The sequence below is a fragment of the Nomascus leucogenys genome, chromosome 20 (genome assembly GCF_006542625.1).
Source record: "Nomascus leucogenys isolate Asia chromosome 20, Asia_NLE_v1, whole genome shotgun sequence".
Lineage (NCBI taxonomy): Eukaryota > Metazoa > Chordata > Mammalia > Primates > Hylobatidae > Nomascus > Nomascus leucogenys.
The window spans coordinates 48,813,163-48,841,021 of NC_044400.1; the positions used below are offsets into that span (position 1 = coordinate 48,813,163).

The following is a 27,859-nucleotide window of genomic DNA, read 5'->3' on the forward strand; positions in this document are numbered from 1 at the left end:
TCTAAGTAGTTTATCTTTTATTCATACAAATAATACATACACAAGACTGTATATTGTTAGAAGACTGAAATAATTTTCTAGTGTAACAACTCTGTAACAAAATTTAACTAAATGTAACATTTATGAAAATATAAATCTCTGATTGGGTAATTCTTCTCAACGATACAAAGTTTACATAAAAACATTCAATGTGAGCTATCAGTTGCAAACAAGTTAGGAAAAATCATTCAAGTCACTTGTATACTCTATTGGCTTTTACATAGAACATTCACATACTACATTTAATCCATCTAGGCATTTAATTCTTAGAAATGTGTGGCATGGAGGTTCAACTGATAATGACAGGAATGAGAATGTGTTGCCTAAAGAGCTCAAAAGCATAGACTCATATAATCAACTCCAGGTGATCTGTATGTGGGTTGCCTTCTCTGGGCTACCACCTCCCTGGCTAGTAGCTAAACCACAAGTAACATACTGAAAAACGTCTTTCACTATGGAGCTGGGTATTTTTATCAGAATCACATCTTTGAATGCTTACATGTTAAACTGCTCTCCAAAGGGAAATACAGTTGACTTGGATTCTCTATGGGTTACACGAATTTATTTTTCCCGTTAGCATCAATAATCGTGATGTTGCTGAAGTTTTTCTTATACTGCTTCCCAATGTCCCTATGAGGGCTACAGCAGAAACTATCACTACCTTTATTTTGCACTTCACAAAAACAACACACTGATGAGGTTAAAGACCTGTCTAGGAATACACAATGAGTTTATGGCAGAGCTGGGCCTAGAGCAAATCAATTCCTTGTTCATTATTCTAGTACAGTTTTACTCTCTACTTTCTAAGAAAACTAAACTCAACCAAAAGTGTGGATACCTTTTGAAAAGTTATCCAAGGACATGCCGTGAGGAGGATATGGAAGAAAGAACAATCATCTTCACCTTTTGAGATGCAATGTTTTCTTTTAAACAGGTGAATTAATTTTAAAAAATATTTAATACCATTCCACAGCTTCTGCTTTGAAATGGATAGGACTATAAAAGGCTCAGAAGAGTCCTTAGTCAGGAAGAGTAACAGATAAAGAAGCATACAGATGGTGTGGAGAAGTAAGAAAGTGATTACAAACAAGGACAATAAAGAACTTTTGGACACCCTTAAGATTTATGGAATATTTTAGCACAAAGACAGGCATATTCAGTTTATCCCAGAGTATTTGGTCATCTATCTGCATTTTACACAGGAAAGAGAAGGAATGTGAATAAGGCAAACGTCATCAGTATCTCAGAGATGGCATGTTGAGAAAGCTTGCTTTCTATGAAGACTAACTGCAGGAATTTAGGGAATATTTATGCTTCCATACAACTGACCAAATAGTACAGACTTCTGTTAGTACAATGATAGAAATGGACAGGTGTTTTGACCACATTTGTAATGCCCTTCCTGTAATTCTTCTTTACACCCAGCACAAATATGCATTTCAAAAAGATGCGAAAAGATTGTTGTTTCTTATTAAATGTGTTCTTTTGCAACCCAGGAAATAGTTTAAAAATCATATATTCTGTTTTACAGAAACCCTCGCATGCAATTGTTGCAACTGTATTTTAATAAAGACTGACTCTCCATGTTCAGTAGCCCTATGACAATGGTAGTTAGTTCTTGTCCCAGTCCAGTCCACAGTCTCACATTTCAGGTCATATCTCTCGGGAAACTGGGAATACACTTAGGTATTTTTGTTACATTATTTTGCACCTTTAGACCATTCACTGCAGACTAGGTGTACACAGTTGTCAGGACTGTAAAATATAAAGAGAGATTAAGGCTGTGTTTACTTATCACACAATCATTTGAAGTCAAGCAGCTCTTTGTCTTCATGATTTCAGCTGATTTTTGTAGAACTAATTCCCATCCAAATGATCTGTATATAACTCTAGCCTCTCTCATCTTAACCAACGGGATGTATTATGCTGCCTCACCACGCAGCTAATTTTAAAACTTTTAGCCTCTGCCTTTCAGATGAAGCAACCATTTAAATACTACTACTAGAAATTCTGACATTCTGGAAACACTTTGACAAAAAGACCACACCCAAGACTAACCTCCTATTTATCCATTTCATGAACATCTTAATAAAACACTGGAATCCAGCACTGCTCCTGCCTTTTAAGAAATGAATAGTTTATCATTTGGGGCACATTTTTTTTTCCTTCTGTACGTGGATCACATATTTCTGCTTAGCTGGCAAACGTTTTGTCAGTTATCAGGGGCATAGCTGTGGCCCCTGGCTTCTAGGGCCGAGCATACTCGCTCATAACAAGAGTTGTGTTTCTTGGAGGGTGTTGCTTCATTGGACTCAGTAGAGTCACTAACTGTGATGGGGCTGTCTCTTGCAAAGACCTCAGTGGACTCTCTCCATAAGCAATCCACAGATATTTTAAAACAATAACTGTTACACTTTGGCCTGGAGGTGTGTGTTGCATTGTTGAAAATTTGTCTGCTATTTGAAGTGGCAATTTTGATTTTCAGTGCAGCATCTACACGGTCTACTACCGTGTAGATCCCTATACTCCCATCGTCAAAGCCCACAGTGATGTTCAGGTGCCTCTGGGAGAGTGCAAGGAAAGTTGGTGTTTTGTAAAGGGAACAAGCACCGATATTTTTGCCATCTGCCAGTCTCATTACAATTAAACTGAATATTGCACCATTTTCATCCTCCTCCTCCCCATTTCGGAAACAAATGTATACCAGGTAGCGACCATCCCGAGACAACCTCTGCCTCCAGATGGTCCCAGAGGCATGAACCACCCGCAATTTACCACTGTGTAAATCTAGCACGTTGATGTTTTCATCTCCCCTGGATATAATGCCTAGCTTTCCATTGGGAGAAATTTCAAAATCCTCCAGATTTTTCAAGAAGTTGTTTGGAAGCTGCACGCGCCGACAGATCACTTCGTCTGTCAGACTCCAGATGTTCACAGTCTCGGCCGATGTGATAAACACGATGATATCAGGACAGTCAGGGATTAATTTAAAATTCACGATGGTGGTCCCATCTTCACAGCAAAATTTCTTGGTGATACTTCCTGTCCAAAGACTGACTGCCAACACTTTGCTTTTAGTCATTCCCACCACGAAGGTATTTGCCGAGGTAATAAAGGCATTCTGCAAAGTGGTCAGAATGTTGCAGACCCTGTGGCCTGTGGCGAGCCTCCAAACCCTGGAGGCATTTTCCTCACAGAGCGAGACCACAAACTGGTCATTGTGTGTAATCAGCAGCTGAGATATTCTCTGCCCGTTAATTCGAAAAAGGTTTTCACCACTGCTGGTGTGCCAGACATACTGGCTGCTTTTGTCATCTGATGTCACCATCATATCTCCAGTGGATGTTAACACACAGTGTTCAACTATTCCTTCATGCTTGAATACTGCTTCGATGAAGCCACTGCTGAAGTTCCACTTATGAACGCAATCAGATCCATCCAGGGAGTAAATGATTTCCCCTCTAGCAGGCAACAGCAGACTTTGGATGGGTTTTCCAGTCTTATCTATGTTGGACATAGCTGTGATTATATCTATGTCCCAAATGGAAAGAACACCACTGGTTGATAAAGACAGTAGCATATTGTGGTGACTGGACTTCACTAACTTAACAATGGAACCTGAGATTTCCTGCAAGCTTGCCATACACTGTCCTGTGTCCCGCCTCCAAAAAAACACAGCTGAGGTATTTTCCATGGTGGCGATGATGCAATCTCCATTTTTAGACAGCACGGCAGATATAAAGCGTTCATTGTGCTTGGCTCTGAACTTTTCAGCCACCTTCCACAGACCAGTATCTAAGAGCTCAATGCTGAGGGCTTTACAGATCAGAACTGCACTTTGGTCTTCTGAAAGCTCAATGCTGACCACCTCGCTGTCTTCTCTTCGGCAATCAAAGTCATCAGTCAGCTGGGGGCTGGAAATGTCCTCAGTATTCCAAACAGAAAGACTTCCTTCACTGTCTACCATGACCATTTCCTGAGCTGTGTCCAAGATAAGAAGAAACTTCACAAATCCACCTGAAAATTCTGATGTCACTGTACATAACTTTTCTCCACTCCCTAAATGAAATATGGTGGTTGTGTTCAGGTATTGGCCACAGAAAGCATACAGACCATCTAGGGAGCACTGGACACACGTCACTTCATACCAGCAGTGGAACTGGTAAAGCGGCCATCCGTACAGCAGATCAATGACAGTGACATCTTTGCTGGCTTCGAGCCATGCAAGGGCATGGTTGGCGGACAGTGTAAATCCATTGATGTAGGTGGCGCTGCTTCCATGCTTGGTCCCCTTGATTTCTACTTCAGACAGGAGACAAGAATTGACATTGTCATAAATCAACAAGGTGTTATTTGTTGTAGCCACCACAAGGTACTTTTCATCACTGGTGAGTTTCATGCCCAGGATGACAGACTGGGCTGTGGTGATTTGCCTGAGTAGCTGTCGAGTCTCTACATCCCAGGTGCTGATGGAACCATTTTCTAAAGCTGTGAGGACAGTGCTGGGGTTACAGGTAGGCAGGATCTCTGTGACATGCAGGTGACTGGATGATAAGGGAAGACGCTCTGGGCTGTATGTCACATCCATGGATGAATGCAGTGGTACAATGGAGCAATATTTGGGTCCATCTTTGTCACACTCTAAAAGAAGATGTCTAAGTTTGGGCAGGGAGCTTACAACAGGCAGCAGTCTTTGCTGAAGCTCTGCTGAAAGGGAGCCGGGAAATGCAATGACCTTGTTTTTGATGCTGCGGAGGGTGTTGGCCAGGAACTTCAGCTCCTTCTCTTGCGAGTAGTTGTAAGCCAGCTCAATGTCTGAAAGCACTTTGTCAAACTGGCCAATTTTGATCATGGTATAAAGCCAGCTGAAGTTCATGATGATGCCATAAAGCAGGTCATCGGTTTTCCCACACCTCGTCAAGTGATACAAAAGCTCAGACATTTTCCGATGATTGACGAAAAAGATGTCAGGTTCCAGGGGATTACACTGGAAAACCCAGGGCTGGTCTGGAGCCTGCCTGTCAAAGGAAGCCTGTTCCATGAAGTGCTTTTCTTCCTCCAGCAAACTTCTGCTCTCCAAGTCAAGGCAGCCATTCAAGTAGGGGTCCTCGAGGCAGAAGGCTTTCCTCCTGCCCCCTGACCAAACCCCCAGAAAATAATCTGCTAGGATGGTGTGCATTTCACGCAGGTCATTGTCATCCTGCAGATATAGCTTCTGGGCTATGAGCTGCAGGTGTCTGTTGGCCCAGACTAGGAGTGTGACATTTTTCACGTGTCTTTCTATTAGGTATCCACTGAGACCCTCCTTGAGCCTTGCAATGTACAAGTAAGGTACTCTCAGGGGATTGCTGGGTCTGGTGTTTTCATTGAGCTCACTCATTACACTGTTGTCTAGGGCTAACACATCCTCCAGTTCCATTTCACTCAGACCCATTTTGGCCATGGTGATGTAACCAAGAGCCCTAGAGACCAGTTTCTGACCACACTTCTTCTCCAAGGACCAGAATAACTGCTCTATACTTTCATGAACGGTGACAGAGAGGGAGGATTCATCGACGTCTTTGTGAGATCTCCAGTGTCTCACCTCCCTGAAGGTCAGGTTCACAAACATTGGCAGCGTGCACTTGGATAATGCATTGTTCACATAAATCTGCTGGCCTGATGTGACCTTCCTTTTGACGCGCAGCAGCTGGTGTTTGAGAACCTGGCTGCACATCTTCCTGTCTCGGGGAATCAGCTCAATGTAGTTGTCTTCTTCATGGATAAGGCACCTTAGTTTCTGCAAGATCCCATGTTTGTTGGGCAGCGTGGAAAGGACTATCCGGACAAAGCGGGGCAGGTGAGCTGGGAGCCACCAAAGCTTCCTGGCATCATCATTCTCTGAGAGCTGCTCTAGTGCATCGAATATTATGACTAGAGGTCTCTGCAGTGAAGACTCATTCAAAAGATTTATAAATAAGTCACAGAGGTCATGGATCTTCTTAGGGTAGCTTTGAACCAGACACCGGTAGTTAACTGCCAATTGTTCACAAACACTTAGAAGGAGAGTCCTAAGGTCAGAACTCATGTCTGTCGTTCCTAGAAATCTCACGATGACTACTGGGTCAGATTCTGGTCCTGTGTCCTCGTGTAGCCAGCCATAAGCCTGAAACACAAAAGTGGAGTTTAGAATGGTAATATGTATTCACACGGTCATATGTGATAACATTGCCTCTCTCCAGAGCTCAGACTTCTGGTCACCTCTATTGTGCAGGAAATAGCTTAGGGTCAAAAATTGGAAAAACCTTTTGAGAAGGCCAAAGAACTGCTATGAAGCTTGTGTACCAAAATCTACAGGTGAGACTCTCAGGATTACCCTTACTGAGTGTACTAAAGTAGCAATAATAGTATTTTTCACTCATTAGGCAATATTTAGCTTGTATTCCAGAAGATACAAGGTGTTTCATGAATTATAAATATAAATATCTAGTATGGTCAGCTTTGTATCACTGAATGAATACCTATTTCCTGGTGCAGCTGTTGGCACACGGTAGGTCCTTTGGAAGTATTTAATGAATGGATAAGTAATGATTTACATAATATATTAAGTTAAATATATGCATTAATTGAGAGCATATAATGTCATATATGGCTGACCAAATTTCCAATTAATTAGAAAGCAATAAAATATTCAGTACTGAAATTACTCTGAATATAATCTTTTATGATTTAGAGATAATTTTATGGTGTTATAGGGTCATAATTTTGATTATTATTTATCTGTTACAAAATCCACAGAATGGTGGTTAAAAGAGCTTTGTTAAACGTTGTGCTTTGTAACAGATAGTTGATTTTATATACATGCAGCCATCAGTCATCACATTATCTCTCTGAAGGGTAGATGAGATTACAGTGTCATTTAATAGGAGAGGAAACTGAGGCCCAAGCTGCATAAATTACTGCTCAGAGTTAAATGGTCACCAAGAGACAAACCCGGAGTAGAAGTCATCCCTGACTTTTCATTCTTTCATTTCTTAAATACTCTGTGGCATTAAAGGATAAAATATGTGAGGAGCCCACTAAGTTTAGTCTTTCTGTTTTGAAAGGTCAGGATAAGAAGAAATATGCCCAAGGCATAAAATACTCCAATGAGTATTTTTAGGAAAATGAAGTCTTTCAGTTATCCTTGGAATTTACCGAGTATATGCCTTAGATAAGGAAGAGTGATTTCACACACTGGGAGGTAAGTTTGTGAACTTTGCTTCCTCAAGACAGATAGTTCGGGTTAAGGCATGAATAAGATCAGAAAGATTTATGGAGGTCAATTTTATAAGGAGCTGTTAAGGAAAATAAACATTTTGTTGCCGTTGTTTAGCCTCAACTTTTGAAGCTGATTTCAAGAAAGATAATCTTGTCATTCCACAACTATCCTTTGGTGGTAAATCTGAAAACACCGGTTTGTTTCTACATTGATTGCTTATGATAACTATAGGCATCCTCCTCCGTCCTCCCAGTCACATGTTGCTGAACGTGTGATGTCTGTAGAGAGCAGCCCTACCATCACAAGCTCATGCTCATGGAAATGTTGGGTGACACATGAGATAAAAATGAGATCTCTATCTGCATCCTCAAAGGGACATGAGGTCACAGGACAGTACAGGTTGTTGTTGACGGTGAGTCAGACATTCCCCAGGAGAAAGGTAAATGAAGCGCAGGCAGGGGACCTAAAAAGAGGCACAGTTTCTTGGAGGACCCAACTCCTGGATAGTCAATAGACAGACTCAGGCTATTGGACAAAATATTCAGAAGAGCAAGAGCTCAGAAAGCCATTCCTTAAACTGACCAACTCTGGACAGTTACCACACTCTGCCCCACTGGGACTGCTTATCTGTGCAGGGAATCAGCACATCCCACATAAGTCTTGACCTCTTGTGCTAGAGCATGTGGAGACGCATCACATGAACCTTTGACTTAGTCAAATTGAACAATATTTGTTTCCTCCAACCGCCTGTATGCTCCTTTCCTCCACAAGAAAAAGGGCCCTAGGGTGAGTACAAAATGGCATATGTGAATGTTTACTCATTTGGTTTCAGTTCTGAGGTGCCTCTCATGGTGTTACTATCTTGCTTACTTGGAATAATTCTAAAGTTTGAAGATACACGTACAAATTCATGTTCAAAGGCACACAAACATATGCATACACAATTTATGCGATGCAATGTGGACCCTAAATACAAACCTGCTACTTCATCTGGTGCTTAATTAAAGAAAAAGCTCTATCTTCTAACACAAGCAGAAAACCCAGCTGGGCTTGATAGATTAAGAAAAAGCAAATTAGACTTCCTATGGACTTTTCAAAGGTAAGTGGAATATACCTGATTTCACCTATGGGCTTACTTTGGAACCCAATCCTCACATATGGTGCAGTGCAACTGTCTCTGTTCTTGTCTTCAAGAGGGCCAATTTGAGATTATGTAGCACATGACAGCTTATGAGAATATTTGTGAACTTAAATAAAGTTCTGTTCTTAAGAGAGTCACCATGGGAAGAATAACACAGAGCTTCAGAATTAACACCATAATAAAATAAACCACCACACTTTGACACTAAGGGAAAAGGAGGTTAAAAATAATGGAACTAGTTTCATCCTGTTTAGGCTGAAGAGCCAACTCAGCAGATACCACATTCCAAAGTAAGGTTCCAGACCATCATGCAGGACTTGAAAGGGAGGTTCTGAAAACCAGTTTTGCTGCTGTTAATAGATTATCCACTGCTAGCCTGAAAAAGAAGACTGGAGAGGCAGGGAAAAATGGTGGGGATCAGGGTGCTGCGGGTTGTTTCTCTCACCTCCCCCTCCCTAAAAGGAGGTCAGAGAGATGCCTGTCCTTGACTTCTAGCCAAGAGGAAGGGACTTTAGTGGACCACCTATAGAATGCCCCCTACAGCTTGGGGATACAGGCATCTGGTACCTAGTGACATCTGGAAACCATGAAGGCTGAGTGACTGAGGCTGGCTAGCTGCTGTGATGGAGAAGTGAGACGGAGCTGCAGGGCTGGGACTGGCCCAGAGGTCTAGAGTTTCTCAGGGCAAAACAATACCTGAGTGTTTCCCATGTGCTACATGTGGACGGCAGGCTACAGTGAGCTGACAAGGGTTTCTGTTTGCTTTTCCAAGGTCCTGTCTAAGGAGTGTGCAGGGATGTAGACAGGATCTCAGCAGAAAGGTACTGGAAGCACATTGCTGGATGTCTAGGAGCTGAGGAAGTAACCAGCTAGAAAAAAGATACATTCCCCTGTGTCTAGGCAACTGTAGGTAAGAGATGCTCAGGGAAGATAGGGCAGAGGTACAGGAGGGGAAGGACCTCCAGGAAGCCATGAAAAAGCCTCAAAAGAGATGGGAGGCAGCTTTAAACATGTGCTAAGAACAGAGAGTTCACAGCCCAGTTCAGAACAGTACTGGTTATGTAAGAACTTTCTGGCCACCTTACCTTTCCTATATCCCCTAAACTGTAATTTTATAGGAATCATAAATGTCATTGGGATTAGGAAAGAAGAGAAAGAAGTGCCATGTGGAAAAAGAAAAAAGATCCCCATTTCCCACTGTAGGTGCCTTGTTTATGAGAGGCCCCAGATGGGGAAGAAAAGTGTAGACTGATGTTTTCATTTTTACCTTAGACTGGACATACTCATTACTGAACTGAGACTGATTTAGCAGACAGGAGTGACCAGAGGGCTTGTCTTTGTCTGAAAGGGATGAGAACAGTTATTGAGATTGGCCTGGGTTTTCATCCAAATGGGGTGAGGGATGGGAACTAGCCTACAACATGAGTCTGAACAGTGAAAGAAAAATATAAACTTGCTTTCCAGTTGTACCCTATGAGTTTTGCTTTCTCAATATAACTGTTATACCAGCAAAAAAGAAGCACTGAAGTATTTGCTCCTAAAAGACCAACTATAATTCACATAGTAAATGCAGAAAGTAGAAATGAATTTGATTAATTTACCATTTTCCAAAAGTACAAGTTTTTACAAATATACATGGGAAAGAATAGGCTTTTACCTTCTTTGCTACTTCAGCTAGCAGAAGGGTCTTCCCAGTGCATGGCCCACCATATATAATAAGAGGGTTGATGTGTCCAGTTTTGCTTGGAAGAATGTAGTTATGCACTATGTTTAGAGACTCACATTTGTACTCATAGAAGGAGGCGTATGTTTTACATAATGATGAATGTTGAAGGATTTCGTCATAGAGTGTATCAGTTTCAGTGTCAAAATTCTGTTGTATCGTTGCCTGAATTATATCAATCATGTCCTCATAAAATTGTTTACCAAGTCCTTCGATGTAATGATTTTCTATTTCTTGGGAGTAGCCTAGTTTCATGTCACAATGAGTAACAGATGTGTACACTCTCAGATTAGATGATGCAACAATAGTAGGAATAAATTCATCCCTGAGTTTTATCAGCTTCTCTTGGGCTTCTGGATCCCGAATAATCCTCGGTTCTGTTCCAGTTATATCCATGTATTTTCCCATCTCTGGGATTTTCACAAAGCGCTCAATGTTAGCAATTTTCCTAATGTAGCAAACACACTTCTTCAGAAATGCTGGAGTTTGTTTTCCCAGAGCAAAGTCAAACTCATCCTCTATAGCTGAAAGAAAATATAACAAGGAGTTTATTGCTTAGAACAAAGGAGCAACACACCCACATTCTCAATAGTCAACACTTAGTCATTAGTGGTAAATTATTTTGCTTATGGTTTGTAGCAAAGTAGTCTTTAGAATTATTTCTTGATTTCCTGTTTGTCTTTTCCTAATCAGCCAGCAACCCAGGAGAACAGGTTTTACATAAAATTATCTAATTTTCTCCCCAAGTTTAGGAAGAGGTTGGACATAAGCATAATAAAGAAAGCATATAAAATTTATAGTGGATATTTCTAATATCCACTATGTCTAATTGCTGCTCAGTTTTCCTCTCAGACTTCAGAGGTTCTAAGAGGGAACAGCAGGGACCCATTTGGGCCAGGAAAGGAAGAGGAGGAGGCTGAAGGATGTAACTAGTTAACCATTTCTTGTCAGCCTTTCCTTAACAAAGTGACCTCACCATTTTGTTTGAGGTATATTGAGTCCTAGTCAGATACGATCAAATATCAATACAAAAGCAATTTTTTTTTTTTTTTTTTTTTTTTTAAGACGGAGTCTCACTCTGTCGCCCAGGCTGGAGTGCAGTGGCGCAATCTCGGCTCACTGCAAGCTCCACCTCCTGGGTTCATACCATTCTCCTGCCTCAGCCTCCCAAGTAGCTGCGACTACAGGCACCCACCACCACGCCCGGCTAATTTTTTGTATTTTTAGTAGAGATGGGGTTTCACCGTGTTAGCCAGGATGATCTCTTTCTCCTGACCTTGTGATCCACCCGCTTCAGCCTCCCAAAGTGCTGGGATTATAGGCATAAGCCACCACGCCCAGCCCAAAAGCACATTTTAAGGCAAAATATAATTATATTCTGATGACTGATCAATCTGGGTGATCTATGTCACTGTTATAATATCCATCAGAACAAGTACAGAAAAAGTGACTTAGTATATAACTTCATTTCTTCTAACATACACCATATTATGGCTTACAATACATATGCTTGCACACAAGTAAATATATATTATAAATAATTTGTGTCTCCATAAGAAAATTTTAAACTGGATCGGTAGTAATGAAAACATTGTGCAGAGAAAAATTAAAAATGCATAAAATAAGCCAATGGAAACAAACGACAAGGCAAGCAGTCTTAAAATTGGCTGCTCTTCCTTTCTTCCTCCTTCTCCATCCCTTTCCTTCATCTAATTGCTCTTCATTGAACACCTTTTATATTCCAGGCATGATGACAACTGCTTAGGATACAATGGTGAGAGAAAACAGAACATTGAGAAAAATAATCCATTATGGAGTGTTATAAACTGAATGTTTGTGTCTCCCAGAAATTTATATGTTGAAACCTAATCCCCAGTGTGATAGTATTAGGAGGCGGGGCGTTTGGGTGATTAGTTCATGAGGGCAGAGCCTTTATGAATGAAAGTCGTGTTCATATAAAAGAGATCTCAGAGAGTTCCCTTGCCTCTCATGCCCTGTGAGGACACAGCAAGAAAGCCATCTGTGAGTGGGAAGTTGGCCCTCATCAGACACAGAATCTGCAGGTGCTTTGATCTCAGATTGTGAATTTCTGTCAGGGAGGCTCTGAATACACAGGGCTGGTCCAGCCATAAATTGAAAAAAATTATATGCTGGCCATAACTCCAATGTCAAGCAAAATCTAAAATGTATATGTTCTATAATGTAACTATTAAGAAGGGTGAGAATTTTATTTAAAAATGGTGCCTTTCAGTGGAACTCTTGTGATAGTATTTTTTTAGTAATGAGAGCCTTTCAATGGAAATTTTCAATCCAAATGAAAAAGATATTTTCATAGCTGCCAGTGTCTAGTAAGCTGTGTCATGAGCATCAGTACATTTTACAAAAAGTTTTAATTGAGCAAGCTGGTTAAGGAAGCCAGTTAAAGGACCTTATAAACATATGTCTACTATTCTTTTTAAGGAAGAGTAAGAACTTGTTATAATGTAGATAAGGGAAGATGCCAGAAATCTGGACATCATGAGCTACTACAGAAAGTAGCCTTGGACCCATTTCTTTTCTAGTCATCTGTGTAAAATTCTAGCAGGTTGGATTAGCAGCTTGCTACATTCTGAGAGCATCATGAAGAGAAAGGAAGCAGTCAAACTCTAGTACCTATATATAATGCATTATAATCAGAGATATGCTCTGCCACCTTTGACTCCCAGAAAACAATTCAACTATAACTTGACATTGTTATCACATTTATGGAAAGAGTGTATCAAGCAGAAATGTTGATCATAAGTGGAGCAAAAAAAGAAATACAGATAAACCAATTTGGCAGAGCCCATCTAAGCTTGGCTCAGGGGGGAAAAATGCTGTACACAGAATGCCTGGTATGGTATAAACTTAAATATGCCTAAATAAATGAGAGCTATGACACAAAGGCAACTATACAGAGTTATTTTTAGATGCAAAGTGCATGCTTATGATTTTAGGGCAGTTTTATTCATTATTTCTGATGCCTATCTATAAATATTTTAGAATTTTAGGGCATTATTAGAATATTATATTTATTTTCTGTTTTTGCATGTTCCTTAATGTCCTGAAATTGAACCAGTGACAGCACCCACTGAAGGTAACAGTAGAAATAGGTTTCCAGTCCTGGTAACTATCACCCATGAGAAATTAATTTCTTTACGATTCCCAAGGCCACCGAGTTTTGATGTTCTCAGAAGGGCACCATTTTAGAGTCTAATTTATTTCTCTTCCTCTCCTGTTGTTTAAAAAGGTGAAACTAGAAGCGTGAAAAAATACATTCAAACATAAATAATACACCTTTAACAGGTTCTATCCAGTATTCTTATTTCAAGATTTCTAAAAATATAATATATATTATATCCATTTGAAAGAGTTGGCACGTCAGCAATTTTGATTGTGCAGACATGATCTTAAAAGGAGTTTGAACGTAAAATAAAATTGTCATGAGAATGTATATCTTCAGAAGATATAACCCAAAGCAGAAAACAGTCCACTTGCAGTAGCTCACGTGAAATTTCTCATCTTCACATGGCTATCCATGTGGACACAGTTCTTCACTACGGGGAAAGCTAGGACAAGTGTTTGCCAGTGGAATAGTCACTGGAGCTGTGTGATTGTAAATAAGAGGATGACTTCCCCAAACTGGTGTCTTTTACATAAATAATAGGAAAGCTTCACTCTAGGTACTTTTTTCTAAGACAGCTCTTGAAGGAACAGGGTTGTTCTGTCTTTGGTAAAGGTGAAGAACCTGAGCCTCAAAGATGGATCTAAAGGTTCCAAAGGAACAAGGATCAACTCTAATCTATATATTCTAAATACAGTACGTATTCCTGATGATTTTGGTATTTTCAGGAAGACTTTAAATAAGACCTGATTTTTAAAAATGGCTTCCTTCTGGAATTTGTCAAAATGGTTTGTAACTTCTCTGAGCTTCACCCACATGCATCCAGTGGGAATGATTACCAAGTGCCTTTTAGGTTTTCACGAATGCTTTGCCGCACCATTCCAAAACCAATCTGAAAACGCAGCTATTATAGTTTTTCCCTTTACAAAGTTTTACTATCAACTTTCAAAATAAATGCTACACATCTGACTACTTTTACCTAGTTGTGTTTGTTCCCTGGAAACTATGACTGACATATTCCTTCAGTTCTGTAGTTTCCTGAGCAACTTCTAACGATAAAGCTTCCTTTCCATGGCTGAGAAAGGCCAACAGGTGAGCCTCTGTACACAGAATGTCTGGTATGGTATAGACTGAAATATACCTGAATAACTGGGTAGGTTTTTATTTTAATGTTAAATTTGAGCCTACCAAATAGCTGGGGAGGTTTCTATTTTAATGCTAAATTAGATCCTACCAAATCCCTTGTGCCACACCCTCTGATGGCTTCCCATTTCACCCAGAATAAAACATAAGGTTCCTATTATGGCCTGTGCTCAACTTCTATCCTCATCTCTCCCTCCCTGTAAAAGTTGAAAAAAAAAAAGTAAAGCTACCTTTTCTTTTTCCTGCTCCTGGAATTAGCTAAGCACATTCCTGTCTCAGAGATCTTGAACCTGTTGCTCCCTCTGCTGGGAATTCTCTACCTTAAATACATATGGAACTGTCAGCTCTGATTTTCTTCTGTAATTCAGGTCCAAAGTCATCTCCTTTATTTGCCCACCTCATCTAAATCTGGACCCCCACATCCTTTATCAGTCACTATTATCCTATGACTGTGCTTTATTTTGCTCATGATACTTATCAATCACTTTTGATAAGATCTTGTTCATTTATTTGATTACTTGGCTATCATTTATGAATATTTTCCTCCCTCTAAAAAAATAAGTTGCAGGAGGCCTGAGACCTTGTCTTTTTACTCAGCGTTGTCTCCCCAGTGGTTGGCACATAGGAACCCAATAGGTCCATTAATATTTGCTGGATAAGCGGGTGAGTGATGAATGAACAGCTCAACTGAGAAATCATGGCAGAATATGGTCAATTATATCTGGGGCCACCTCTGGCTTCTTTTAAAATCACATTTTCTAGAGAAGTCTTCGAGTGAAGGAAAGGCTTTTCTACTAATTAGAACAAAATAACATTTGTTTCTCCAGAACATGGGAACATTTAGAAAAATTAAATTTCACCGGGCAGTAAATGAGATTACATTTGCAGGGCATTAAAGGGAAGCAGTAGATGTATCTATTAATGATCTATTTCTTATTTTACTGGGAAAATTACCTGAGAACAGGTACCTCTTAGCCTGGCTGTGTTTCATTTTACCCTTTTCGTGTAACAGCTTTACAGCAGCCTTAAATATCTTCTTGATCTCATCTGATATCTCTTGCCATGTCTTCTCATTTTCAGCATTGGCAGAAGGCTGCATCTATAGACATGTAAAAGGGAGAAATTAGTCTTACGATCATCAAAGAAAAATAATATTTAAGAACAAGAAAATTTCTATTATTTGAAGACCTACTATGTGCCAATATTAAGATAGGTGCTTTACAGACAGTGTCTAATTTAATCTCCTCGACAACCCTGAAAGTTAGAAATTATTTCCGTGTTGCATGTGAACTTGACCAAATTACACAAGGGTGTGATCCAAATAGGGTGTGTTTGTTGGACTTTCCTATGTACCACGCTTTTCCCTTTTGAGTTTTGATACAAATGCCATAAGAAAATAATCTCTGGTGTCCTCCAAAGGGGAGAGAAAGTTAAAGGGGAGGTGCTCTTATATCTAATTGTCTTTATTTGTTTTAGCTTCATTTGTTTTGATGGTCCACTAGGAGATAAAATGGGAGGACTGCCTACCAATAAAGTAACATTTATATAGTCTTGATGATAATCTTATTCATACATTCATTTATTCAATAATAATTTATGCAGAAATATCATGTGGGGTTTTAGGAATAATCTCAATTTCCCTAATGGATTATAAAAATAAATGAAGAAACAATTAAAGCAAATTAAATAGTAACATATGAGAAAATCCCCCAGATCATGGTAGAAACTGGTTTCTTGGGGTATCAGTTTCTTTGCTATCTATATTTACTCCGGGCATCTTTAACTGGGAAATGGTTTGGGTTTACCCCAATATTCTCACCCAGAGAAGCAATATTGTTACAGATAATTACTTTGAATAATACACGTGAGGGCGAAGAAGAAAAATCAAGGATTCTGATATGATTTCCTATTGCACAGAGAAAATGTGTTATGTTAGATACCAGAATGACAAATACACAGATCCCGAAGTGGAGAACTGTGGGTAACCCATGGCTGTCCTCTTGGAACTGCCTGGGTGCTGACTGAATCAAGGACATTCTCTTTGGCAGAGGGTTGGATATCTATGCCTTCTTTGCAATCTCCCTAAATATTCTACTCAATGAACAGGTCCACCTTTCTTCTCTTCTTCTTTCATTTGCTTTTAAGGGACATATCATAAACTTGAGAGCCAAGTTGGAAAGTAGATAAGAACGTTTCCATCATGCTCAAGCATGAATCAGCCTCATTCCATCACTCTCTATAAGATGCATGAATATAAATGAACTGTTTAAGATGTTAAAGAAAAAATATTAAGTTAAAATTTAAAAAGAGACTATAAATAATAGCTAGGTGGATTTTACAAAGGCCTTCCTCCCACAGAAAACAAATGCACACATGAACCTTTCACAAAATAAAAACTATAACTGTCAAACTTGAAAACTCAATGTATAGACAGAGTGAACACAACTGAAGAAAAAATTGGTGAGCTGGAAAAATAATCTGAAGCTATCTTCTGGAAAGCAGTACAGAGATAAGAAAATTGATCATGTGAAACTGGTCATGATTATGATGATGATATGATTATGATCAGTTTCACATGATCAATTTTCTTGATTTTTTTTTCTTCTTCACCCTCACATGTAGTATTCAAAGTAATTATCTGTACGAATATTGTTTCTCTGGGTGGGAATATTGGGGTAAACCTAACTGATCATGTGAAATGATCTATTTTCATTGATTATGTGAAAGAGAATTAGAAGCCGTAGAGGACAGATTGAGATGGCTGAATGCAAACGTAATTAAGGAGCACAAGGAAAGAACAGAGGGAACAGAGGAGAGGAATTGTTTGATGAGACGATGACTGAGAATTTTCTAGAATTAAGAGACTATATGAATTCACAGATATAGTAAGCATGACAATACCAATCAGAACAAATAGACACATTATAGAAAAGTGGGCAAAACAATAATTTTTCAGATAAGTAAACAAAGGGAGCTTCATTAATGGAACTTTAACCAATTAATATTAAGAATTAATAACCAATTATTTCATTAAATTATTGTTTAATAATACCGATATTAATAAGTAAAAATCAGTATCACTAGTAAACCTTCACTGATGGAACTTATAAAGGATATACTTCAGGAAGAAGGAAAATTAGTCTAGAAGGAAAGTCAGAGATGCTAAATGGAAAGGTGAGTGACAATTTATAGTTTCTTAGCTTTGGATTTAGTTTTTTTCATTAAATTTTAAAGGTGCACAATGTGATGTTTTGATCTATGTATATACTGTGAAATGGTGACCACAATCAAGTTAACTAACAAATCCACTACCTCACATAATTACCTTTGTTTTGGTGGGTGGTAAGAACACTTGAGCTCTGCCCTCTCAGCCAATTTCAGGTTTATAATTAACTATAGTCACCATGAAAGTTTGTGCCCTTTGACCAACATCTCTCCATTTCCTCTAAATCCCAGACCTTTGTAAACACACTTCTACTCTCTGTTACCGTGAACTCAACATTTTTAGATTCCACATGTAAGTGAGATCATACGGTATTTGTCTTTCTGGGCTTGGCTTAATTCACTTAGCATAACGTCTTCCAGGTTCATCCATGTTGCTGTAAATGGTAGGATTGCTTTCTTTTAAAAAGACTGAATAACATCACAGTATGTGTGTATATAAATGTTCCTTAATTTCCTTCTACATTTTCTTTATCTTTTCATTTGCTGACAGACACTTAGACTGTTTCCATATCTTGGCTATTGCAAACAATTCTGCAATGAACCTGGGAATGTGGATATCTCTTCAAGACAGTGATTTTATTGCCTTTGGATCTATACCCAGAAGTGGGTAGTTCTATTTTTAATTTTTTGAGGAACTGCTATACTGTTTCCCAGAGAGGCTGCCCCAATGTACAGTCCCACCAATAGTGTACCAGGGTTCCTTCTTCTTCACATCCTCTCTAACGCCTATTATCTTTTGACTTTTTGATGGCCATCCTTACAGGTGTAAAGTGATATGGCATTGTGGCTTTCATTTGTGTTTCCCTAAGGATCAGTGTGGATTTAGTTGTTAAAAGGAAAACTTGGGGCCTAGGGCAGAGTAACTTTCTGTCCACTCTGCCTTTTCTGTGCAGAACCACCCCTGGATGACGTAAATGGTAATAAATGTAGTAATGGACAGATCTGCAGGCTGGAGGGAAAGGCAGCTTACTGCATTTCTATTGCTTCTCAGCATTTCTGACTTGGATCTGAGGTAATAGGCTGCTGGCACTGAGTTCTCATCTCGACAGTACCACTCCTCCAGCAACTTGGTCTCCAACTTTGCCTCTATGGCAGCATCCAAAATCATTTCAAACTCTGAGGCTTCAACTTCTCCAGGGATTCGGATATTCCCATATTTTTCACCTAATAGTCCCTGTGTATCAACAAGAAAGTTCAATTTAGTGTATCACCAAGAAAGTTCATTTTAGTATTCACATCACATGGTCACTGAATAAATATTAATCAATAGATAACAAGATACATTGCTCCATCAGTTTTCTCTTTTGGTCACAGTGGATAGTTGATTTCCTAAGTAAAATTAGATCAACTATATTACAACAAATTATTCATAGGCTGAGAAATGAGACTGCATATCACATGAGATGAATTCAAAATAATTTTTGCAGCCAATTTACTTTCTCAAAGTTTACATAATACAACAAAAGCTGATCTACTCTGAGATTTGTTTGTTCATATCAAAGAAAAATGACGTGCTAGACCTTAAAAATGTCAAACACGTAAAGCTTCAAACAAAAGAACTGCTCTGTCAAGAACTGAGAGCATAATTCTAAGCTTCAGATTCACACTGCTACAATAAAAAGAAGTATGACATCACTGGATGTGATACTACTAGTAACCCCATTGGTAACTAAAAAAAAAAAAATTCAAAATGTAAACGAGAGCATTTTCTCTCTATTAAACTGGCAAAAGAAACCTCTCACAGAAAAACAATGAACAAATATGTACTCAGCCTTATGTCAAGGTGTGAGAAAATAACCGTAGAGTGATGATGGGCGTGTAAAATGATCTAGCATTTGAAGCCTAATCAGGCAATATGTATTCAGAGCCCTAAAAATCTATATAACTTTTTACTTGGCATTTTTTTCTTCTGGAAATTTGTCTTTAGAAAATAATTAAGGATGCAAATCAAGACTTACAAGAATATTTATGCTGAATTGGTTTCTTTGAAAGAATTGTGTAATAACCTAAATGTTCATTCAAAGGATGTACTAAATTATATCATACAACTATATTGACTTAGAAAGATGTTTACAAGTATATGTTAAGTGAAAAGGGTAAGTTATAAAATGGTATACATAAGATGATTCCAGGCTGAGTGCGATGGCTCTCCCCTGTAATCCTAGCACTTTGGGAGGCTGAGGCGGGTGGATCACCTGAGGCCAGGAGCTCGAGACCAGCCTGTCCAACATGATGAAACCCCGTCTCTACTGAAAAGTATAAAAATTAGCCAGGCGTGGTGGCATGTGACTGTAATCTCAGCTACTTGGGAGGCTGAGGGACAAGAATTGCTTGAACCTGGAAGAGGGAGGTTTCAGGGAGCCAAGATTGCGCCACTGCACTCCAGCCTGGTCAACAGAACGAGAGTCTGTCTCAAAAAAATAAAAGATGATTCCAGTGATTTTGATATTTATATATATAGAAAAGAGAGAGAATATTACGTACATATGTTAGAGAGAATATCACGTATATATGTATACACAAACATACATAAGAAACATTTTATAAAAATACAAAGCAAGATTATTAATGGCTATCCTTGGGTGGTTTTAAATTTACATAGGTCATTTAATAAGTTTATTATTTTTTATTAAAAACCTTTTTTTGGTATACATTTATATTATTTTGTAGTGAGAAAAGCAGCAGGTATTTAATTAAACATTTTAAATTTAGTGGTGTAGGCCGGGTATGGTGGCTCACACTTGTGATCCCGGCACTAGGGAGGCCAAGGCGGGCGGATCACCTCAAGTCAGGAGTTTGAGATCAGCCTGGGCGACATGGTTAAACCCTGTCCCTACTAAAAATACAAAAACTAGCTGGGTATGGTGGTGTGTGCCTGTAATCCCAGCTACTGGGGAGGCTGAGGCAGGAGAATCCCTTTAACCTGGAAGGCAGAAGTTGCAGTGAGCTGAGATTGTGCCATTGCACTCCAGCCTGGGCAACATAGCGAGACTCCATCTTAAAAAACAAATTAGTGGTACTGCCTATTTGCTTTGTGGAGCAACACTTTCAAGGTTGCTGAGACCATCTGCTTATGCCAGTGGTTCTCACAGTGTGGACCTGGAACCAGCAGCATCTGCAACACCTGGGAACATGCGAATTCTCAAGCCCCATCCCAGAACTACTAAAAAGTAAACTCTGGTTACAGAGCTGAGCAATCTGTGTTTTAGCAAGTCCTCCAGGTGGCTGAACTTCTAGTTTAAGCTAATAAAACTATTAGCTTATATAGCACTTGGTATTTCAATTAATCTTCGTCTTATCTAGTAGAAATAAGGAGGGAACACAAAGGACATCTTACATATGCCTACAGTAACCAAAGCAATTTGTCTGCTTTATTGTATCCATGAGACACTTTCTGTGCAATCTGGGGGCATTTTTGTTCTTTCCTCTTGTTGATTAGCATTTTAGCATAAACATCAAGCTGTGTTTATCCACTGGAAGGTGAATTTCAGGTTTGGTTTCCCTAGGGGGCATTTCTGACTACTTCTACTGCCTATCTAGTATTTACAGTGTTCTTTTCATCCGATACAGGCAGCTGAAAGAATAAGAGACGTCCTTGGTAGATCTGTGTCCACATAAATTCATGACCTAAATTCTACAACACAATGGTAAGCTCCCTGAGGGAGAGGCCAGAGCTGTTTATTCCTAGCTCATAGAAATGATTAAAACACACATTTGTTGACTAAATGAATGAACCAAGACAGAGAAAGAAAGCATTAAAATTTGTTCTGCTCTTCTCTGAAGCTTCTTTCTGTAGTCAAATAGAATAGTTCAGCTCTCAATAGGTAGAGTAACAATTTGGGAAGGTACCAGTTTTGTGAGCAATACTGATTTCAGCTGTATTCCTTAAGCAGGTACTGTATAAACATATCTCTGGTTGGACCACGTCCTCTCTCTCTCCTTAGCACATAAACCATCTCATATAACTGGTTTACTGAAGGTGACTGTGGGTAACTGAATTCACTGCCTCAAGCTCAAGCCTCCTCAGTACTGGCCTCAATGACCGGAAAGGAAGTAGATCTAACCTAGCTGTTCTTTTTGGCTTCAAAAGTCCCTTTGGAAGGGTCTAGAATGGAGGGATCCCACATTATTGGTATCTATTATTTCAGCATGGTATATGAGGGTTCTACAGAGGGTGTGCTAATCCCAACCCACTGTATTAACCTGAAGGCCAATTAAGAGCACTTCTATTTTAATCTACATTGGGCCAATCTTGATAACAGGTTTATATAACAAAAATGATGTATCTCAAGTTGTTTCCCAACTTCTAATGGGTCCCTCTTCCAAAATCTCTTTTGCTAAACAAATAGGCATCACCTTTTATTTTACCACACACACAGAGGAACATTATCTTTTTTAGGGTAACCAACCTGGTGATTATCCCATTATCTTGCCTAATTCTGGACACTCAACACTCTTAGTCGGGGTTGTATGCCACTAAGAATGAGGTTTTAATGCTCGAATGTGCCATCGAACAGACCCGCATGGGCAACATAGGGAATAAGAGAATGTCTAAGCAGTAGGCATTGGTAGAATTCAAGAAAGTATACAGACGGAGTTTGGTCATTGGTGGAGGACCAGGTAGACAGGCAGCACATTAAATATGGGATTTAGTAATTGACAACACTCCATCTAGTAGCCAATTAGGTCTTGGAATATCATGGACTAGCTACTACAATCCAAGGCAAGACCAGCTGGGTTTTGGGCATGCAGCAGGGAAGAGGACAAAATAGAGAATACAGAAACAAGATCTTGTCCCTGGACAGCACCATCATGATTGCACAGCAATGTACTGTTGGTTCTTCAACTTCTTTCTGCTCTAAACAAGGCTGGTCTTAGAGACTAGGGTTCAGTCAAATCTATGGATTGGTTTCTAAAATATGCTCCGCAGATCATCTACTGGATGGTATGCTCCCTGGATCACCCAGGGTAATTGCTAAAATGTAGGTTGCTAGGTCCATTCTCAGATGGAAAGAACATTGTGAGTGAAGATTCCAAGGAAACTGCATTTTAAAATGAGGTTCCAAAGGAATTCAGAACTTGAGAGCCATTGCTATGGGCAGTGCATACGTGGTCTCATGAGGAATGGTGAGCAAATACTGAAGGGGCAGAGCCTGGACGACAGTGGATCATTTCAAAAATCAAAGGCTATTTAAAGATAATCATTTCTTTCAGTTGAGCACCTGGCACCAAATACCGTAATTATTTAATCGATATAGGAAGGCAGAATGTTCCTTAAAGATTAGTAAAGAAGAAAAAATATCCCCATCCCATTCAAATAACAAATACATATTGAGTGCCTACTATATATAAAGTGGTAATATAGAACTTCAGAAAAGTAATAATGTGCTACAGGCTTAAAGTTACTTATTGGATTGTTCTCCCTTACTCTTTTCCTTCTCTCTATTGATTCTTCCTTTAGGTGGAATGCTCATAAATCATGAATCAGTTAATTTTTAGGAGTCTAAGACAGGATTCTACCTCAGTCTTATCTTGCTATTTGAGAAACAGCAAAAGTGAATTTTGCTTCCACATTTTTCAGTAAGATATTTTTGGTTTGTGTGTGTGTGTGTGTGTGTGTGTGTGTGTCTGTAGTTACAGTTCTAAGATAACACACAAATATTTACAAATAAGGCAATGCACAAATATTTTACCAGGACCAGAGTCAATTTAGAGAAGGGGGCAGTCCAATTCAGTTGCAAAGTCCAGCTCATATGGTCAATGGACCAGAGCAGGGGTAGAGATGGAAGACCAAGTTCAAGAGGCTAGCAGCTAAACTCTAGGCAGCAGGATGGATTCCACTGTTTTGTTTCCTAATTAGACTATTCCTTAGCTCTGCAGCCATGGGGAGTATCCATGAATGACTTTAGGGCAGCCACAGCAGCTATGAGCAAGAAGGCATCCTTCTCTGTTCACTGGCAATAGAGTATTCATTCCAGCCACTGAAAGAGAAACAGATTTTCCACATCCTTCTGACCCCAATTCTCAAAAAGCTTGCTTTTTGCTTAGTTAAACCAACTTTGCCAGTTTGTAGGGAAAAACTTGGTACAGAGATGAGAGACTACATTCAATTTTGCATTGAAGTCCATTTTTATGAGTTACACTATTGATCCAGCTGCCTATGACCCTAGACAGAAGAAATGCATATGACTGAAAGAATTTTCTACTTTTTATTGAATAGGTTAAACATTCTGTCAATACATAGGTGAAAATAAACATATGGGATTTTGCCTGTCTGTAGAAATCTATAGTCACCTCTCTCCCATCCACCTTACCAAATGTGGAAACACATTTAAATTGGCCTATTCTTAAACACTGAAGACACATAATATCAGCCAGGCAGAAAGCAACAATACAACACTCAAATATAATCTGGGGAGTTAAGTCCAAAAGGCTGAAAAATCTAAGAAAAATTTGTCAGACTTTTAACTGTAGTTTCTGCATGTATAATTCTAGAATAAAAAATACTTCCTGATGTTTTGGAACTGGATAGAGGTGGTGTTTGTACAACACTGTAAATGTAGTAAATGTCACTGAATTGTTCACTTTAAAATGGTTAATTTTATGTTGTACGAATTGCACCACAATTAAAAAATACTTTCCGAACTATTGAGCTCTTTAGAATTAGGAACTTAAAAAAGACTGTCTACTTTTAAAAATCTCATTTTCCCTCTTTATATGCTGATATAGCTACATCTAAGCCACTCTTTCAAAGGCTTAGAGATAACATTTTCCCTCCTCTCAAATGATTTTTTTCTTTTTCACTGGGCAAATATCGATTTCTCTCCACTCTGCTCTTCATGTGCAGTTAGCTCTGCCTGGGCTTGCAACTGAGAATCTTTGGGGTCTGAGTCTATGGCACGCAGTTTGTATTGTACCAAACAGAAAAGAGGAGTAAGTGTTCTTGAAGGTGTTGATGAGCTCAGTGTGTCCTTGACTGTACTCTGGTGGGATGTCATGAAAGACAGGTGAGGATAGAGTATTTGGGGTTATGGATGCCATGCTTTCTTGGGCGTGGGGCAGCTGCTCCCTGCTGTTTATGAGCCATTGCTCATGGGAGAGCTGTAAAGGAAAAGAGATCTCCACTCATCCTCCTCCACAAACTGGTGCTGTAACAAGCTGAAGCACATACTCTTCAAATGTCCTATTCTCCCAACCTAATCACCGGAGCAAGGCAGGTGGGTCTGTTTCTCTCTTTCTATAAGCTTCTATTTATTAAATTAAAATTTTATGATTATATGCATAATTTTCCTTCATATATGATTCATTTGACACTCAATAATCTGTGAAGTAGGGAGAGACACTAAGGCTCCCAGACCTCAGCAGGCTTGCCCAAGGCCATATTTCCCAGAAGACATGGTAGTACCAGCAACTGAATATGGGGCTTTAAATTCAATAACCCCATTCTTTCTACTTAATCAAGTTATTGTGCTACTTCCCCTTCTGAGAGTATCTTAGAGCAGCTCATTTGATTGTGATAGCTTTTGTAGCCAGTACCCTTGGCAGGGCTACCATGTATGAATGTGCAGGCTGTGCACTGCACAACTCCATGGGGCACTGTTCACAGGACTATGGCATGTTCAGTGTTATAGCCTTGGGTGTTGGTATTCTTTCTACCTCATTTATTCTTTTGGGTGGGAGGACAGTGGTGGTTGTGATGTATTCCCTGGAGCTCATGGCCAATATTAAGAACTCTACTGTGGACTGAGACCACCTGAACCCCGCCAAAGAGCCAGCAACACCTTATTCACAACTTAACATTATTTTCTCAATGATTTGGAAGTCAAGAAGCACCTATACATCTATTTGAGTTTGTAATACAAACATAAGATACTTTATTTAGAAGTAAATTACAATTCAATTACTCAAACTTTAAGTTTCTCGTGTCACAAGTAGAAAGAGGAAATGGAGAAATGGGGATGTGATGGTTAATTCTATGTGTCGACATGACTGGACCACAGGATGCCCAGATATTTGACTTAACATTATTTCTGGTTGGGTGTGTGATGGTGTTTCTGGATGAGATTAGCACTTGAATTGGTAGACTGAGTAAAGCAGATGGCCCTCCCCAACTGGGTATGTACCATCCAATCCACTGAGGGCCTGAAGAGAACAAAAAGACAGAAAGGAGAATTTGTTCTCTCTGCCTGACTGTTGAGCTGAGATGTTGATCTTCTGCTCTTGGACCGGGACTTATTCCATTGGCACTCCTCTTTCTTTGGCCTTTGCACTTGGACTGGAATTTATACCACTGGCTTCCCTAGGCCTCCAGCCTGCAGATGGCAGATCATGGGGCTTGTCAGACTCCATAGTTGTACGAGCCAATGCCTTATAATAAGTCATCTATATATATATGATTGATTTTGTTTCTCTGGAGAACTCTAATACAGGGGAAGATGGGAAAATAATAATAAATTGCAAAATAATAATGACAAGTGACTAAAACATTCCCTGTTAAAATAATGTCCACATTAAAGATAATCTAGATAAGGTCTTTAAGAAAGGTCATATTTTTGGCACCAACAGACATGAGGGTAATATTTTTGGAAAACTGTTAATTTCTCAGTTATTACAGATACACACTTGTATGCAGGGTTGCCAAGAAGGAATGTTAGCAGATATATCTAGCACATTAAGTATTTTCATTCCAAAACATTCAATTATCCAGATATCCATGATAGTTCTGATGGTTGATAATAATTTGATATTTACTGGCATCTCTCTATGGGCAAAAAAAAAAAAAAAATCAGTTTCCTACAATGTGTACACAGTGAGCTTGTGTTTCACATATTACAAATATGTCTCTGAAATAAGATATATTGACAAAGGGATACATTCATGGGTACAAATACTTAATCTAATCTGCAGATAAAGAAGGAATATTTTGAGGTTAGTAGAAGGCAAGGCATTAGGAGTGACGTAAGCAGATTTTTTTGTCTCTCTGAGTTTCAGCTTTCATATTTGTTAACAGAGATAAAACTGTTCCCTTGTATATTTATCTGGCCACATATCCTCTGGTGCATCATGAGAATCAAACAGGTGAGAGTGAAAGCACTCTGAAATGTAAAGCACTTGGCAATACATAAAGTATCACTATATAAACATAGTTTATAGACAAACACATATATATGGCATGCTAATACATATATACACAGAATAGAAACAAATGCTGAGAGGCACAGCTGGATAGATAGACTAATGAAGTGTTTCTTGATTGGAAAGACAAATAGAGGCTAGAAGGGAGGAAAAAATGCGCAAGTAGTTGCTTACAGGTGGTATGAAGGTAAAAAAATGTGTGGTCAGATAAGTACAAACTTAATGTTCCAGGGGTGGAGAAAAAGGGCTTTAAAATAATTATGCTGGGTTAACTGCACTAGCTAGCTGGAACCACAGCAACAGACGTACAGAGTCACCTTTATAGAGAACAGGTAGTACTTTAAGGGCAGGCGGCAACCCACATGTAAAACAGAAGTTTCAAACACAAAGCTGTTTGTATTATAATCAGTGTGTTCATAGCTATGTTTGCAGGAATTGAGTTACTTAAATTCAGTTTCTCTATAAAGGAAGGCCAGCATTGCTACGGACTAACTTGTGTCTCCTCAAAATTCGTATGTTGAAGCCCTAATTACCCATGTGACTGCATTGAAGACGGGGCTTTTAAGGAGGTGATTAAGGTTAAATAATGTCATAAGAATGGAGCCCTAAACTAACATAACTGGTGCCCTTATTGGAAGAGAGACACCAGAGCTCTCTCTGTCTAGTGAGGACAGAGTGGGAAGATAGCCCTTATTCTAGTCTGAAAGACAGCCCTCACTGGAACCTGACCATGCTGGCACCCTAATCTTAAACTTCCAGTTCCCAGACTGTGAAAAAAAAAATCGTGCTGTTTAATCTACACGTCTATAGTATTTTGTCCTTGCGGCCTGAACTGACTAATACAAGCATACAGATGAACAAGATGAATGCAATTTTGTCAACATAAGGTCTGCCGTGTTTGGCAGTGATCGTAAAATGAGGCAGTCAAGTCATAGATTAGGTAATTTACCAATTTCATCTAACATATAGCAGAATAACTAAACTGATGCTTCAATCACGTTTCTTTGAGAGCTAACAATTCTCAGCTTTCTCAAAATCACATTATAGTTTTACCTTTCTTGAAACCGACAT

General features: G+C 39.2%; 1 protein-coding gene across 1 annotated transcript; it reads right to left on the reverse strand.

Moving 5' to 3' along the window:
• On the reverse strand, window positions 1-27,859 carry NWD2 (NACHT and WD repeat domain containing 2). The gene is made up of 5 exons (XM_030801105.1): window positions 27,842-27,859; window positions 18,624-18,827; window positions 15,383-15,527; window positions 10,078-10,667; window positions 1-6,184 (listed from the first exon to the last, which is right to left on the reverse strand). The coding sequence occupies exons 1-5, from the start codon at window positions 27,857-27,859 to the stop codon at window positions 2,252-2,254; spliced, it is 4,890 nt and encodes a 1,629-aa protein (XP_030656965.1). The 3' UTR covers window positions 1-2,251.